General features: G+C 40.9%; 1 protein-coding gene across 3 annotated transcripts; it reads right to left on the reverse strand.

Annotated features, from left to right (window-relative positions):
- Positions 1-2652: 2652 nt before the first annotated feature.
- INIP (INTS3 and NABP interacting protein) lies at positions 2653-17570 on the reverse strand. 3 transcript variants are annotated; one of them, XM_059657670.1, is made up of 6 exons: positions 17414-17569; positions 16345-16427; positions 10073-10147; positions 9642-9744; positions 6738-6828; positions 2653-5360 (listed from the first exon to the last, which is right to left on the reverse strand). In XM_059657670.1, exons 4-6 carry the CDS (start codon positions 9677-9679, stop codon positions 5265-5267), a joined length of 225 nt encoding a protein of 74 aa, XP_059513653.1. In that variant the 5' UTR covers positions 9680-9744; positions 10073-10147; positions 16345-16427; positions 17414-17569; the 3' UTR covers positions 2653-5264. The 3 variants fall into 3 exon arrangements, with proteins under 3 accessions (XP_059513653.1, XP_059513652.1, XP_059513654.1); XM_059657669.1 differs by lacking the exon at positions 10073-10147 and having other exon boundaries at positions 17414-17570; XM_059657671.1 differs by lacking the exons at positions 10073-10147; positions 16345-16427 and having other exon boundaries at positions 17414-17570.

Below are 17570 nucleotides of genomic sequence, written 5' to 3' on the forward strand. Positions count from 1 at the left end.
ACTAATACCATTCTAGGTGCAGGGGAGAGGTGTTAATTGTTCCAAACAATGGAGGCCTTATGGCATTAGGGCTTACTTCTCTAGTGCAACCCCAGTTGAGAAAGACTCTTCAACCCCATGTCCACACCCCTTATTTCTTCCTAAGGAAATGGCACCTGTATCCACGTTGTTGCTGAAGCCAGAAACCTGACAGTTATTCTAGGACCTCCCACCTCCATCCCCCTGTCCCCCTTCCATCCTTCCTAATCAGCTTCCATTATCTGATAATTCTACCTACCTTCATATCCTTGAATCTTCTGCCACCAACTTGATCAGCTCCATATCATTTTGCCCTACAATCACTTAACAGCAACCCGAGTGGCCGCCTTGCCTCCAGCAGCCCACCCTCCACTGCTTCCTAGGAAAATCTAAGTACAGCCTCACTCTAATACTTCCTCTTTAATGGCTCTCTAATAATGCTCCAAACCCTCCACGTAGATTGCTGGCTCCTACTATTACACCACCCCCGCCCTCTCTGCCTGGGATGCCCTTTTCCTTCCACTTGCTCCTCTACCACGACCCCCTCCTTTTGTAAGTCTTATTCTTTTAGCTCTCTTCTGGTATGCTGTACATGGGAGCTCCTTCTCGAAGGAACAGCTAGTCCTCTTGGATTCTGCAGTCTCAGAAGTTAGCAATGTTGAACAGCCTACGGGCTGACCACTGTCCCCTGCAGGCCCTCTCCATTCCCAAGGAGCCTAGCAGATCAAAGGGGGCAGCTTGGCATCTGTCTCACAAAGTGGCTAAACTGGGAGAACTCAGTTCTCTAAAGGTCTGTCTCTCCCTGGTTGGAGGGCTGAGCTCCTGCTTGTGGCTGCTCAGAGCCTGTATTTTCACTGTTGGATGCTTTCCTAAGAGAACTTGAATTAATAGCTCCGTAATGAGCATGAGGGGCTGGCACACACCCCTGTTTTCTTAACAGAACTATGGCTGCCAGCTTCACTGTAGTTGCTACATTGTGAGGCTCTGAATCTCCCGGAGAGTCCCGATGGTAGTAACAGCTGTGGCCTGAGAAGAGTTCCAAAAGACTGCTGGAGAAGCATGTGAACGGGTCGCAGCTAAATTCCTCTTTTTTTTTTTTTTTTAATCTTTTTATTGATTTCAGAGAGGAAGGGAGAGGGAGAGAGAGAGAAACATCAATGATGCGAGAGAATCATTGATCAGCTACCTCCTGCTCACCCCCTACTGGGGATCAAGCCAGCAACCCAGGCACGTGCCCCTGACCAGGAATCAAACTGGTAACCTCTTGGTGCATGGGATGGCGCTCAACCAACTGAGCCACACCAACCAGGGCCATGTGTCTCACATTCTTAAAGTATCACTCTGGCTGCTGTACTGAATATTCTCAATTTTGAAGGGCAGGGACAAATGTGGAAAAGGAAGACCAGTTAGGCTATTGCAGTAGTCTAGGTCAATGATATGATGGTGGCTTGGAGCAAAATGATAGCAGAGGAATTGGTTAGATTTCGTGGGATTATGGAGCTGCTAGACTGAAAGAGGAGTGTGAGAAAGGCGTCTAGAATGACTGCCATGTTTACAGCTGTGCAAGTAGCCTTTTACTGGGTGGGAAATGCTGGGCAAAAAACATGCTGGGAAGGTGAGAGATCAAGAGTCGGATTTTGGACATGGATGCCCATTAGACTTCCAAGTAGAGAGGTCATGTTGACAATACATATGGGAGTTTGGAGATCAAGAGTGTTATTATATTTTGCTGCATCATGAACTACTCCAAAATGTAGAGGTTTAAAACACCAACAATTTATTATTTCTTACAATTCGGTGGAAATTCTGCTCAGCTGGGCAATCCTGCTCTAGATGGCATCAATTGGGGTCACTCGCTTGGCTGCATTCAGCTGGTGGCTGGGCTGAGAAGGAAGGTCCAAAGTGGCTTCACTCACATGTCTGGCACCTCAGTGCTCCACCGTATGGCCTCTCCACATGCTTAGCTTGGGCTTCCTTGCAGCATGGCGGTCATGGGAGTCAGCTCCAGTCAGGCACACGATCACGAGGGCAAAGAAACAATACCCTGCAGTGCACTGTATTGCCAGCGTGTTTTAGATGTTGTGGGCTGAGCATGTTAAAGGTAGGCTGGGCTAAGGTATGCTATTTGGTAGGTTAGCTGTGTTAAATGCATTTTCTACTTAGATTTTTCAACTTATGATGAGTTTTATTTTTCAACTTATGATGAGTTTATTGGCACGTAACCCCATGGTAAACGGGGCAGCGTAGGTATATACATGCACTGCCTTTACACATCTAGAGAGAAACCTTTTGGGTAGTATTCTCAGAAATGTGAGAACATGTCTTTTCCATAAACCCAATAATCCTCTCCTGGAGTCTCATTTGGGTTGAATGTGGGTAACACGTGCAATGCTGAACCAGTTCCTGCGGTCTGTGAAATACCACGTGCTGACCAGCAAAAGGGAATGAATTCCCTGACTGGTCGGGAGCACGTAAGGCCCACTCCTGTTGCTGGGCGGTCAGCTTCCCCTGAAGCACGTTGGCTGTACTGGGAAGGGTGTAGGGGCAAAGGAAGAATAAATGCTAAGTAGATGACTAAGAGCAAAGAACTGAGACAACTTAAGACCGCTTATAGATTGTCCAGGAAAAAATATGTGCCTTTGAAACTGTATCATTTCAGTTTTTATTCCAGAATCATACAAAGCACTATCATCTGTATTATGTAGCAGTGGCTTTCAAAACTTTATTACCTTGACACACAGTAAAAAAAAACAATACCCTTTACATCACCACCCAGGTCATATATAGTCCTTCCTTCCTTTCTCCCTTTCTTCAACAAGCAGGTACTGACCATCTACTGTATACCAAATGCTATTCTAAGCAGAATACAGTAGTAAACAAAGAGGGAGGGAAACAAAAATTCTTGTCTTCAGAGATCTTATCTACTGATGGAACATAAAATAAACACCATAAGTAAGACACATACACAAACACATAGAAACAAGATTCAAGGAACAAAACCTCCTATTACTACATTCTGTCACTCTAATGAAGTAGACAAAGTGTGTTCTCTTCCTATATTGCAGATGGAGTGACATGTAAAGAGAGATAAAGCGAGTTAGGCCAATTCACCCATAATCCAAGGGAAGCAATAATGAAACTATCTCAGGGCTTCTGACGGAGTCCACTGCTGCCCTTTCCCACGTCCTGTCGTCCTCGCAAGTGCCTTAGTTCCTGCTTCTCTGATTATGAAATCTTGACCTGGAGCAGCTCTTCCCTTCCTTGCCAGGTAAAATCACGCCAGTACTTCTCGGCCTATCTAGACTGCTGCAGGCTCCAGGATGCTCTCCCGCGCGACTCACTGCATTCCGACTTCCGTTAGCATTACTGCTGCGCCAGAGTAGGCTCTGCCACTGGGAACTCTTTAAGAGCAGGTGTCACTCATCATACCCGCCCCCCTCCACGAAGCACAGGGTTTTATAGAGTAGATTTTAATCAATGCCTATGGAATTGAGTTGAATTTGAAAATGATTTAAAGGAGCAGGGGAGAAAGTGTTTACTAGCCAGGAGTGCATGATTTAGGCAACATCTATTTAAAAGGGTAGGACACTAGAAAAGATATCACTGGAAAAAAGATCTCTGACCTAAGTTATAAAAGTCACACCTTAGGTAGAGGCTTTGATAGTATAAAAACTACAATCCAAATTTTCTATCTCCCTAGTATCAAGTAGATAGATTTAGAACCATGGATGTAGGTCGTGTTCACAAAGAACAGAAACTTAGTCACACTCAAAAAAGTGAGGACCATTAAAGGAAGCTGGTGAGACCTGAGGCAGGACAGGAGCCCGAGCCCCCAGGGAGCTCAGCAGCAGGAGTCAGGGCACCTTTGCCGCAATGGTGACCATTACAATGGGGACAGCTGCCAACTCACCCAAATGAAGAAAATCAATTCAAATTTTCACGAGAAAGCATCTAAATGGCACAGCCAATTCTTTTGTCCACTTCTGCTTTAATTAGTTTGGGCAAGATGGGGCTATGTGGTTGGTGCAAATGTCTAGGGAAGAAGAAGAAACCTTTTGAAAAGGGAGATGAACTTTGATTAAATACTGACCCAAACTGGAAATTTAAGTTTAAATTTTATCCTACCACTAGAGAGGATGGGGACTCAAGGCCAAGATGAGGTCAGTTATAAGCAGTATATAAAATACTGTACCTGTGATATAGTATAAAATAAATTGAATAGTACTAGAAGTAAAAAAAAAATGTAGATTGTAGCTAAATGATCTTTAAGTTTCAGAGACCTACAGATCTATGAATTTATAAACATGTATCATGAAAACTGAATTCTCCAACCCATGGTTTTCAGACTTTATTTTGAATTAAGAGATTTCTGATTCTATAGGACTAGGGTAAGGCTGTAGGGACTGCATATTTAAACAAGCACTCCAGATTCTGTTAAGGATGTGTCATATTGACAAACTGCTTAACCCAACTTCTTAAAGGAATTAAAAAGGGGCCCAGCTTGCACACGTTTCTAATTAGAACAAAAACGAACAATAAAACCATGCAGGTACACCATTGTAGTAACACTAAGAGCATGTATAAAATTTAAAACCACCACATTTCATATATTTATTTTTAATAGTATTTTGTCACCTAATTTATAGTGGCATAGGTTTATAAATGATGTTTCATTTAGAAACTTAGTCTTGGGTTTTCTTTTAAAACTGAAAATAAGGAACAGTTATGAGTTAAAGAATATTTCAGGATGACATGTTGACTATAAACTCAAAAGGTACACTGATACCAATTCTATGCACAGCAAATATGAATGTAACTTATTTAAACCTTTTGGTTCACATTTTAAAAAGCACCCTCATTTCTTTAAAGTACTATAAATGGCTTTTATAAGTCTCTTGTGGACATGATGTACTCAGTCCAACTATTTGGGGGCTTAAGGGTGGGGAGTGAGTTTATGTGACCATCTAATTCAGAGTCTGATTTAGCCTTAAAATCAAACTGCATTACAAATAAGTTACAGTCACAGTAGCATAATCAGTCCTTAGATAATACAGCTTCCAAAGCTCTCATCATCCTGGTTACCTTTTTTCTTTTTTTTTTTTTGCTTTCACTTACACATACCTTTCTTTTAAGGAAGTAAAAAGTATTAAGTTCACCGATTCTGAAAGTCACAGCTTGTATAGCACTGAACGATAGTAGCTTTGGCATTTGATATTAAAAAGTCAATGTCATTACAAATAATTTCTTCATTCTGGGTCCAGGCGAGGTAAAACAGGAAGAATAAGATTCCCAAATGCGGAGTCTTGAGTTATGAAGTATCCAGATGAATGGGCATGTGCATGCTGGGAAAGAGTTTTAAAAAAAGGCAAGTAAGCTATTAAGAGTCATAATTCTTCAGCCAAGGCATTAAAATTAATTATCTTTTCAGAGTGCTTGAGATCAAATTTTTTTCTTTTTCTTTGTTTTTATTTTTGAGACCAAATTTATTTTAACAATCAGTGCCTGTGCTAATTTTGTTAAAATACCCAGGAGATGGGCAATAAAAAAGAATTCATATTAACAAGTTGCACCAGGTACTCATCTATCATACATACTTTCTCCCCAATGATTCTTTTCAGTCAATAAATGAGTCAAAAACACAAATGATATACTTTGTTCCTTGAAATGGAGGGAAACTAGCAACAATGGTCCCAAAGTACTCTGCTTTTGATCAACAGAGCAGGAACTTGAGAAAGAAGGGCAGTAGTTGGAAGAAGGGGGAAAAGGCAGATGAATGCTGGAATATAAATAACAGAAAACCACCAGTGACTTCCTCTGTCACTAAAGAAAGGACTGTTTTTAGGTCATCTAAAGTGAGATTATCTCCCCTTCGCCTGTTTAGCTCAGTCGATAGAGCACTATGGCCTGTGGACTGAAGGGTCCTGGGTTCGATTCCAGTCAAAGGCACAAACCTCAGTTGCAGGCTTGATCCCCGGTCCCGGTCAGGGCACGTGTGGGAGGCAACCAATCGATGTGTCTCCCTCACATTGATGTTTCTCTCTCTCTGTCTCTCTCCTTCCCTTCCGCTCTCTAACAATCAATGGAAAAATATCCTCAGGTGAGGATTAACAACAACAACAACAAAAAGTGAGATGATCTCTAATGTCCCTTCCAATTCTGAAATTCTGAGGTTTAAAAGCACAGATAATGATGTCTCTGGGAATCTTAAATTATCCAAGATCAGAATAGTACTGAAACTGTTTATTACTATGAAGAAAATATATTTTTAAACTGATGGATTATCACATTCCTATGGTAAGACGATGCTTAAAACAGCCATGCAGACATTACAAAAAGAATTCACACAACAATAATAAACCAGTAAGACCATCAAAGGGTCTAATTTGAAAAAATATATATGTACTGTTAAACTAGCCAGTTCAGCTTTTAAGATCATTCTGTCCATCCAAATACCCTAAACTCTCGTGTGCAAGCAATCCCTTGCCAGGTACAGCACAGAATCAATCATGACCGAGTCGACACCATAAAAGATAGTTTCATTACTTCTGTTTTGGTCCTTCAAATCCTCTGGGCACAATTGAACATCAGCAAACCACTGCAATTACGTGTGGAACATTTTTATTGCTATTGCTCCACTGAAATACAAAACAGGAATTGTGCTGGCTTCTAAGACCCAGGAATCCCCAGTGAGACAAGAATGGCAGTTACACTTTGCTCACCTGCAACGCTGCCTTCTGCTGGGCGGCAATATGCTGCTGCTCAGCGTGGTCCCGGAAATCCTTATTAAGAGAGGGTCTCGAAAGTGCGATGCTGAAACAGGAATCTTAGTTAGGTGGCTGTTTCACATACAGGCTTCCTTCCTTCTGAATCACATTTTTTCATTATATAATATGTTGGGATAAAAAAAGACCTTCCAAAATATGTTTTTCCTTCTCCCACTGTCTACATTAATATACACGAAGAAAGCCTGTTATTTACTGGGGCTTCAAGTTATGTCCTTTCTATTGATGATTTATGGTCCCCTACTTTCACTGAGCCAAACCGGTTAGGGCTATGGTCCCCTACTTTCAAACGGATTTGAGGAATTCCAGTCTACTGTAAGTTACATTTATGATGAAAATTGAAGACCTGAATGTTTCGAGCAGAAGGTATGGCATGCAAAAGGGCCCAGGGCAGAAGAGCTTGACATGTTTGGAGAACTCAGTTTAGTACAGGGGTGGGCAAACTTTTTGACTCGAGGGCCACAATGGGTTCTTAAACTGGACAGGGAACAAAAGCATGGATGGAGTGTTTGTGTGAACTAATATAAATTCAAAGTAAACATCATTACATAAAAGGGTACGGTCTTCTTTTTTTTAGTTTTATTCATTTCAAACGGGCCGTAGTTTGCCCACAGCTGGTTTAGTAGGACTAGAGGTTGGGGTTGGGGAAGGGTGAAGAGGGTTGGCAAAAAATGAGGCTGGAGGGGAAGGTAGGTGCCAGGATATGAAGAGCTTTGTGAAAGAACTTAAGAAATGTAGACCTTATCCTAGCGGTAAAGGGAGACTTCCAAGGAATGCCATGAGCAGAGGAGCGACAGGATCAGAAGCGCCACCTGGCAGTTCAGAAAGACCACTGCTATGGGAGACAGTGCCGGTCACCTCAACAGCTGTTCTCTTCTTGCTAATGGAACTGAACTTAGTTCAATTATCACTGACTTCATGCTTCGGGGCAGGCCAGGCTCATCCCTCAGGGGAGAACTCTGGTGTACGACAATGCCATCCCCTTTGCTGGTTTCTGGCTTAGGCAAGAGAAAGGTACACCATTTTGAGCAACTAGATTTGATGGGTAGTCTGTTGAGGCTCCTGAGACTATAGTTCTCACTTTTACAAAAGGAACATAGGGTAGGAACCTCCTGGCCTTTGCCTCTCCAGGTGGCTTGGTGCAGAGGTGAGGCCTAGGATATCGCAGTCATATTTTGACCATAAAGGAGCTGCGGACTCATGGAGAAAGGCAGAAAGGAAAGATGAAAGAAAGCTGGATCACTGCTGACAGAGTTGTGCCACCATTAAACTGCTCTGAACCACCTTATCTTCACATTCCTGATTAACATGTACCCTAATGTGTATGGAAACTGTTGGTTTTTTGCTATTTCCAGATTAAAATATCCTAACCGACATGACTGACAAATGTATTTGAGACTACAGGAAATCCAGTGACAAAGCAGTTATAGTAATGAGGAAAGAAATGACAGTGCCAGGACCAGGGCAATGAAAAGTGGACAGATTTGAAATACATTTCAAAGTGTAAACATAAGAGAATGGTAAATGCTTGGAGACAGTAATTAAATGATAAACAATTAAAATTCGAATTTCTGACTTTGATAACTAGTAGATCTGTACCTCTCACTGGAACAAAACACACAAACACACAAGCACACTCACACACACACACACAAGAATATTAAGTAGTTAGTTAAAGGAAGGGAAGATGAGTTCAGTTTGGTGACTACTAGTTTAAAATGCCTGGAGGACATCACAGTGGAGATGTTCAGGAGGCAGCCTGGAGCTGGGGAGAAAGGACTAGGCTAAAAATGCAAATGTGTAAAAGTTACCCCCACGTAATTAACAGGTTGTGTAAGTGGATGCAACTGTCCGGTGAAAAGATGTAGACTGAGAAACTGGGCCTAGAACAGAACCCTGAGGAACATCAGCATTCAAGAGACAGGCAGTGGAGAAATGTCTGCAGAAGAAAGCAAGATAGTATAACACTGGGTGAATGGAAGCCAAAGAATGAGTATTTTTAAGAAGGAGAGAGTGATCAAATAATGTAAGGTCTCTAACTAGAAAAGGTTGGTCTAGCAGCTTTAGCCACAAGGTGGTTGCAAGTGAATTAGGCTCAAACCTATTCTAGGGAGTGGGAAGGAGACACCTGGTAGTGGGTTGGGGTGTAAATAAGTAAGAAAGCAGAGATGAGTATAAACAACTCTATAAGAGGTCTGGCTGGAAAAGATGGGACAGTTAGGGTAGTGGCTGGATGGGATAATAGATCTGAGGGAAGAGATTTAAGATGGCACGAACTGAATAAAGGGCAGTAAGCTATCTAAATTTACCTACTTTGAAGAATGCTTAAAAAAGTGGGACACTGGAGCCCAACCAGCATAGCTCAGTGGTTGAGCGTCTACCCATGAGCCAGGAGGTCACGGTTCAATTCCCAGGTGGGGCACATGCCTGGGTTGCAGGCTTGATCCCCAGTGTGGGACATGCAGGGGGCAGCTATTCAATGATTCTCTCTCATCATTGATGTTTCTATCTCTCTCTCCCTTTCCCTTCCTCTCTAAAATCAGTAAAAATATATTTTTTAAAAAGTGGGACACTGGAATAATAAGTTACAAACAAAACTCATACAAAACCCTTATCTTTTCATAAAAGCAGGCTGTAGTGAAAATTAAATATTCTAATTAGAATTAAAATATTTAAAATAGAATCAATTAAATAGTCTAATTTTTTCAAATTTAGCTAGGGAACAAAATATAATGTAAATTCCAATATTAAAGAAACAAACCATTGCCAATCCACTTGAATTATTTTGTCCAAGATATTTTTTATATCACTGAACTTAAAAAACACATTATTCTTTGGTACCTAGCTCCAGGATGATTTGTTGAAGATTGGTTCTGCATTAGTAATTTTCTTTTCTCTTTGTCCAATTCTGCCAAGATTGCAACTCTATTTTTGTTTTGAAAACCTAAAAAAAAAGAAGAAGGTTGGGAGAAGAAAGAGAGAAATAAAAAACATTTTAGAGCTATTTTAGGCCATCCTGAAACCCAGGCAGCAAAATTCTCTTCTCTAACATGATAATGAACTCACTAATAAGTAGTCTCTTTAGATGGTTACCGTTTCCCGACTGCTATTTCCCAGCAACTATAACAGCTTAATACATGGATATATGCAAAGCATAATGCTGACCAAGGACTTTTAAGACTCAATTCTAAGGAATTTTAATCACCAAGGTATGGATAACAACATTTGTTTTTTAACAAAATCTCTGAGGCCCCGATACTGCAAGGACTAACCTCTATCCTGCGCAGTCAATCTCTGGGAGTGGAGATTTTCTTAGTTCTCACTTTTAGGCCTCTTTATGAAAGTCTCTTTCATGGAAGAATAAAGCATTAGACATACTTAGATCAAAACAATGTTTCTTTTTCTCAACTGCTTTCATTCAGAAATGACACACAATCTTTCAAGGAATAAGTAAAAGAATTGCAGCTGATTAGAAAGCAATTCTGAGAAAGAAATGGAGCATAACTGACAGGGTACACAAGAGTATGTTCTTTATCGATACTTAACGATGGGCTTGATCTTCCAGAAGATCTTGGCCCAGAAGCAGTAACAAACTATGTTTTAAAAACCTGAATTCAATTCCAACATGTACATACAAAATATATACACTGAGTTTGCAGCATTTTCAGTTAAATCTCGTGCCATCCCACTCCATCCCGCCTGGGATGTGAATCATCCCTTTGTCCAGTGTATCCGTGCTGCACGTGCAGTACAGTAAGATATTTTGAGAGAGACCACATCCACATAACTTTTATTACAGTGTATGGTTATAACTATTCTATTTTATTATGGTTGTTAATTTGTTACTAGGCCTAATTTTTAAAGTAAACTTTCTCATAGGTATTATGTATAGGAAAAACATACTATACATAGGGCGCAGTACTATCTGAGGTTACTGGTATCCAGGGGGTCTTGGAATATTCCCCTCATGAATAAGAGGGAACTACTGTAGTTTACAAACCACAGCTTTAGACCTTTACTTCAACTAATACCAAAGCAACTGATTGCCAAGGCAATCTGCCAAAGGGGTTTAAAAAGAAGGTGCTATGCCGAAACCGGTTTGGCTCAGTGGATAGAGCGTTGGCCTGCGGACTGAAGGGTCCCGGGTTCGATTCCGGTCAAGGGCATGTACCTCGGTTGCGGGCACATCCCCAGTAGGAGATGTGCAGAAGGCAGCTGATTGATGTTTCTCTCTCATCAATGTTTCTAACTCTCTATCTCTCGCCCTTCCTTTCTGTAGAAAATCAATGGAATATATTAAAAAAAAAAAATTAGAAGAAGGTGCTATAGAAATAAAGGCCACAAAAAAGTATTTTTAACGGTTAAGTAACTTCTTACAAATTTAGACCTCTAATAAGACTGGCCATCACAAACCATAAATAGCAACTCATCTTTATACAACTGGGAATATTACATAAATATAGTAAGAAAACTTTTAATTTATGTATTAAGTTAAATTTATTCAATTGCCTGTATCTGACCATTTTTTACTTACAAAAACAACAACCGTATATAATTCACCAACTTCTCATAAAAACCACCTGTCTTTCTTGGCTTGGTTAAGAAGGAATAACCTCCTTAAAAAAATTCATACATGTTTGACAATCAGAGCACAGGATGCTAGAGTTAACTCCTTGTTACTATGGAAATCAGGTGTGAAAATTAGTAACTATAGGCTCAAAATTAATATATAATTTCTAAATTAATATAGTTTCTTTGATTGTCAGTGTTCTTAGTCCACTAAGGAAGGCTATGTTATTGTCAATCTATTTACTACCTCATGGTTGGCCTGTTATCCAAATAAACAAATGTGTATAAATGATCTGATAATATATTCGATGGGAAATTCAGAAAATGAGTATTATTGATTTCATACACTAGAAACTTCCCTAAAAGTCATGTAATATAAATTAAAGTAAGATATTTATGGACGGATAGGTATATACTGGAATGTGTTATTTAAAGGGATCCAAAAGTGAGTTCTTTGTAAAGTGAAGAATGCTTTCAATGGGAAAGAAAACTGGGCCTAGCCGGTGTGGCTCAGCTGGTTGAGCATCGTCCCTGCACCAAGAGGCTGCCAGCTCAGGGCACATGCCCCGGTTTCAGGCTTAATCCCTGATGGGGACCATGCAGGAGGCAACTGATCAATGTTTCTCTCTCTCAAATCAACAAAAACATTTTTTTAAAAAAGGGAAAAACTGGTACTCTCCCATGTGTATATATGAAGTTGCATATATTCAAAGCAAGTTACACCGCCAGCTATATTTTCAACTATAGGACAAGATTTTTTTTTTCCTTTTTTTCAGAAGAGCCTATTGTATTTTTAGAAGTGAATTATACAGTTACATCTTTTTAGAGATTTAGAGGTACTATAAATATAGAAATTTTTTGAAAAGAAAAGTAAAAAATCCAGTAGTGTTTAAGTTATATGATGAGCAAAATAAGTTACCACATTGGAAAGAACTGAAGTGCTGTTTAGAGAAATATAAATTCTCTAAAGATTAATTTGCTCACAAGAAAATATTTTATACTATCCTCCGTGAAAAGGAACCAGGGTTCTCGGGGAGTACTAGTTCCATGTCATAGGGAAGGAAAATAATTAAGATGGACCTGGAATATCTTGTCAGAAAGCAAGAAGAGTTTTGTTTTTTTTTTAAAGGCTCAGGATATGCTCAAAGGACAGAGAAGCCAGTTTGAGATTAGCCAGGCTGACACAATGGGACATTAGAGAGAATAATAAGTATAGCTAGATGGAACAAATCAAATCTAAAAGCCATGAATTCACAAGAAGATGCAAAAAGGAAAGTTAAAGGACATAAAAAGACAGTTGTAAAGAAAGGGTGGAAATAATTGTTACTATGTTAATAATTAAGTTAGTGTTAACATTTAGGTGTTTTGTTTCTACTAGTAAGTATATGTCTGTTTGTAAAGTGTAGCTGTGTACTTTTTTGTTTAAGTACAGGAGGAAGGGGTAGATACAGGGAACTGTAGCTAAGCTAAAAAGTTCCAGAAAAGCAAATTATGCACTGGAACAAACTCTAAATTCAAAAGTAGCACACCTTAGTACAAGCCAGAGGGTAAATCTGCTTTCTTCTGGACCATAGATGGTTTAGGTAAGACTTCTACTTGAGTCTGCGATCAACCAAGACAACCTCCCAGGAGTTAAGCCACCCACTTCCTACACAGCACCCTAAAATCACAGCTAAGGGCATCAAGAGTGGCCCCCAGTCAACAGTTCCCACCACTTGATCTGCATGGTTTACAGATATTTCTACAAGCATTTTGAGATAATTATAAAATAATCAAAGAGAAGAATTCACATTCTTTACTCAGTATTTTACCAGGATTCTCAGGTTAGACCTATCCAACTACCACCACATGATCACAGGACCTTGATACAATATTACCAATAATGAAAGACTACTTACACAAGAATGGTACCTTGGACAAATTCCAATTTGAGGATCTGCCTTTACATATTAAAATTCTCAAAATGTTACTTCAATCCAAGAATAATGTTCTACACCAGCGGTCGCCAACCTTTTGGACCTCACGGACCACCAGTTGGCGACCGCTGTTAAATCCACACTACTATGGATGCTAAGACTATGAGACATCAATAACTGTCTGCCAAGAGCTTATGAAATTCAGCATATTACAATATGATAGAAGGCTAGATCTGAAAGAGGGGTTAGTGGGCACAATAGGATTCTATCCCCTACACCAGAGACATTAATATACTATAATGTATGGGTCAAGAATTGTTTAGTCATTGTTCTTTCAGTTATCACTATAAGATAATTATGGCACTTGACATTCAATCCCCATAATAAGTAGTCCCTATACTCATAAGCAGTGCAGAAATATTTAATAGAGAAAGTAAAATACAATAGATCCAAATAAGTAAGAATTTAATATTTTCATCAAGAGTCTGGGAGTCTATAGAACATGACGTGGACTCCCTCTGCTGGTGACTAACAGCAGCAGCTCCATGACGCCAACAAAATCTCTGACAAAACAGTAACAAAAGCCAAAGTGGTTTTGACTGTGCTTCATGGTGAATTTGACTGTGGATCAATCAAAGGCCGCACTAAAAATGACTGTGTTTTATTGCAACTGCTAAAAAATGAGTAACCAGCAAATTGTAAATCTCATGTATTTGTGTTACTAGAACAAAGAGATAATTTAAAATTTCATTTTCATTAGGACTGCATTGTGTGGTTGTTAGCATATTTTCTTTTCAAATTAGACTTCACTTAGTTTTCATTTTTGTTTAATTTCAATTATTTTCAATATGAGTCCTTATAACTTGGAAAAGAGGTCAAAGACCATAGGGGAATACTGACTTGTGATTTGAGAGAACAGAACAGTATTAGCTGGTTATAGCTGGTAAAGCTATGACTGCAACTAGCTTTTTACTACACTTCTATAAAACTCATGTAACCCTTAGTTTACCCTAACTTCAACTAATACACTAAAATAGATTCAGCGGGCTTCCAACTTCCAGGAATGGCAGAGTAGTTTGGTTACAGTAACCCTATTATTTGAAGGCATGAGAGACTGACCAAAATTGGGCAGAAACTGCAACTGGTGAGATTTGGGAATCTGTGGCCTTTGGCCTGAAGCACTCCTCAATCCACAAACAGCTTGGATGGCCTCACCTTACTGATCTGAGGTATCAGAGGGCAGAGTTCAGGGCTGGCTGAGTAGCCAAACATGCCTCTGATATCCACCCACAGTTTTTGCTTTCTGTAAACCGCACATATATGGGGAGAGCCCAGGGAGCCCAGCAATAAAGCAGCAACTGGAAGCTAAAAGAATGAGCAGAGATTTCAGTTGCTGCCCAACACAAGGGAGACAATCTGGAGTAAGAGTTGAGCCAAGCCATCTGTCAGGGGAATACAACAGAACCCAGGATCTCTACAACGTATTAGAATATCCAGTATCCAATAACAAATCACTAAGTATAGTAAGAAAAAGTAAAGTGTGACCTATACTAAAAAAAAGTGCAGTCAACAGAGACCAACTCCAAGATGACCCAGATAATGCAATTAGCAGTGACAAAGGACCAGTATCCAGACTCTAAAAAAACTTCAAGATAAAAAGACATAACCCAGTTTTTAAAAAGAAGCAGAAGACATGAACAAACACTTCACAACAGAAGGTTTACAATGGCCAATAAGTATGTGAAAAAGTGCTCAACATTTGTCATCGGGGAAATGCAAGTTACTACAATGACAGGACACTTCACAACCCCAAAGTGGCTCCCCCCAAAAAGACCAACAGCCAAGGCTACACGTGGGGCAGCCAGAATTCTCACACTTTGCTGGAGTGAACGCAAATGGTACAAGCACTTTGGGAAAACGTTTGCCCGTTTTTTCTCAAGTTAACTAACACTGAGCTGCGCCGTTCCTAGATACTCATCCAGATATCCACAAAAAGGCTTGCAGCAAATATTCAAAGCGGTTTATTCACACTGGCCAAAACTGAGAAAACCCCAAAGCCTCCAAACAGAAGAATGCTTCAATGAATTGTGGTCAATTAATACCATGGAACTCCGAAATAGAAAGGGATGAACTATTAGTAGATGGCACAACGTGGATACGTCTCACAGAGGGAGTGAAAGAAGCTGGATACAAACAAGTGCTCACTTTATGATTCCATTCATATGAAGACTAAGATAACAACAAACTGCCCTAGCTGGTTTGCTCAGTGGACAGAGCGTGGGCCTGCGGACTGAAGGGTCCCGGGTTCGATTCCAGTCAAGGCCACATGCCCGGGGTTGCAAGCTAAATACCGGGTGGGGGGGCGTGCAGGAGGCAGCTGGTCAGTGATTCTCTCTCATCATTTATGTTTCTCTCCCTCTCTGAAATCAGTTTTTAAAAAAAGACAAAACTAAGATTTTTAAAAATCAGAACAGGTCATACCAAAGATGAGTAACAAAAAAGTATGGTGGGTCAAACAGGAATTTAAACTTGATATGGAAAAGAAACAGAAGTTTGCCTTAAGTGTTTTTTTTAACAGGAAACTACTTACAATGTAGGATTTAATACTTTGTAGAGATTAAATCTTATCTTTTAAATAAAAACTTCTTTAGGATGTGTCTAACTTGGTTTGCCTTAGAGAGCTAGCTTAATACAGGCGAAATGTGTAATAAAATTTTTAGAGCAAATGAAGATAAAGGTATGGATATAGCTTGGTGACAATATAACTTCTTTAAAAGTGGTTCTGATTTCCAGTAAAGAGCAAGAAAACAGATGTTAGAGGAGGACCTAAGGTTTACAATGTGAATAATCTTAACACAGATTAAAAGACAGGATTAATAGCTATTAAGGATCTTATATATCTGATACAATGTTGGACTTGCTTTAAATAATGGGGTGTTACTTTGCTACTTATTTTTTATTCTGGCTACAGTAACAGCCCTATGCCAAATTTTCTATTAAAATAGTTTACTATGTAGGGGAAAGTTCCTAGTAACACAATACGTTCCAGCATGCATTACCTTGTCCTGAAGGGTTTGCTGCCATCTTCCTATTTTCTGTTTCAACTATGTTCAGTGGCAAGTGGTCAGCACTTTACAATCACCTGTAAAACACGTGCACATGCATACAAAATGCACCATACTTTAATAACACATGAAAAGTGGCCGGGAACGGCTAGCCTTCCTACAGTGAAACGTCTGCCACATCTTCATCTCTTCAGAAACAGAAACCTGAAAAGGACACACACTGAAAGCACAAACTCTGCAAGCTCGAGTTTTTCATTACAGCGTGAAGGTTAAATATTCTTCCGGACGTTGATATCAACATTGAGCACGGCTGTCTTTCATATGTCATTAGGCTGTCTACCAAATAGAACCAAACGTTATCAATCCATTGATAACATCGATACGGTCACAGTAGAAGGAAGAAAAAAAAATCACTCATCGACGGTGCCTCTCGTTTCACTTGCAAAATGCAGCCAGCAACAACTGTGCACACTGGGAGCTAAAATGGAAAACGAAGGGAGATCCCAAATAGGCATCACCGGACTCCTGCCCTCTAGGAACACATACTCGGTGGGAAAATAATAGTCCCATTCAAGCAACCATGCTAAAAAAAACCCCAAAAAACCAAAAGGTTAACAATCGCGCTCTTTAAAGGGCGTCAACACTGCTCAGGAAGCAGAGAGCGACGGGCGCTGCCGGCGCGCTGAGGATGCCGCCGGGGAGCCCGGGAAAGTACAAGCGCGAGCAAACGGAGGTCGGTTTTGAACAGAACACGGTCAGGCGTCTCCTGGGGCTGAAGCGCAGAGCTAGCGCGGTCCCGTTAGGAAGGCTCATCTGCGGAAGGGAAACGCCCATCAGGGGCGCGACGGGGCTGGACCCGCGCCTCGGAAGGGTCCCCGCCGGCGGTCGGGGAGGGCAGGCTGGGCGGGGGCAGCGGCGGACACGAAGGAGGGGAGCAGTGGGAAACTTTGGGAGGCGAGGAAAGCGGAGAGGCCACTGCCCAGTGGCAACAGAGACAACACAGCCAGTCAGCACCGGAGCCACACACCTCCATCCCCCGGAGCCGCCGGGCGGCCCTACTTACCGGGGACGCGAGTGCGTCAGGGACGGCCTCACCGTGGGATCGCGCTCTCCAAGGGGGCGCGACCACTTCCAGACCGGCAAACCTAGCACAACGTGCAGCTCTACAACCTTCCCGCCCCCGCCACACTTCCGCCTCCTGATGACGTAACCCGAGGGAG

Source organism: Myotis daubentonii, chromosome 11, assembly GCF_963259705.1.
Source record: "Myotis daubentonii chromosome 11, mMyoDau2.1, whole genome shotgun sequence".
NCBI lineage: Eukaryota > Metazoa > Chordata > Mammalia > Chiroptera > Vespertilionidae > Myotis > Myotis daubentonii.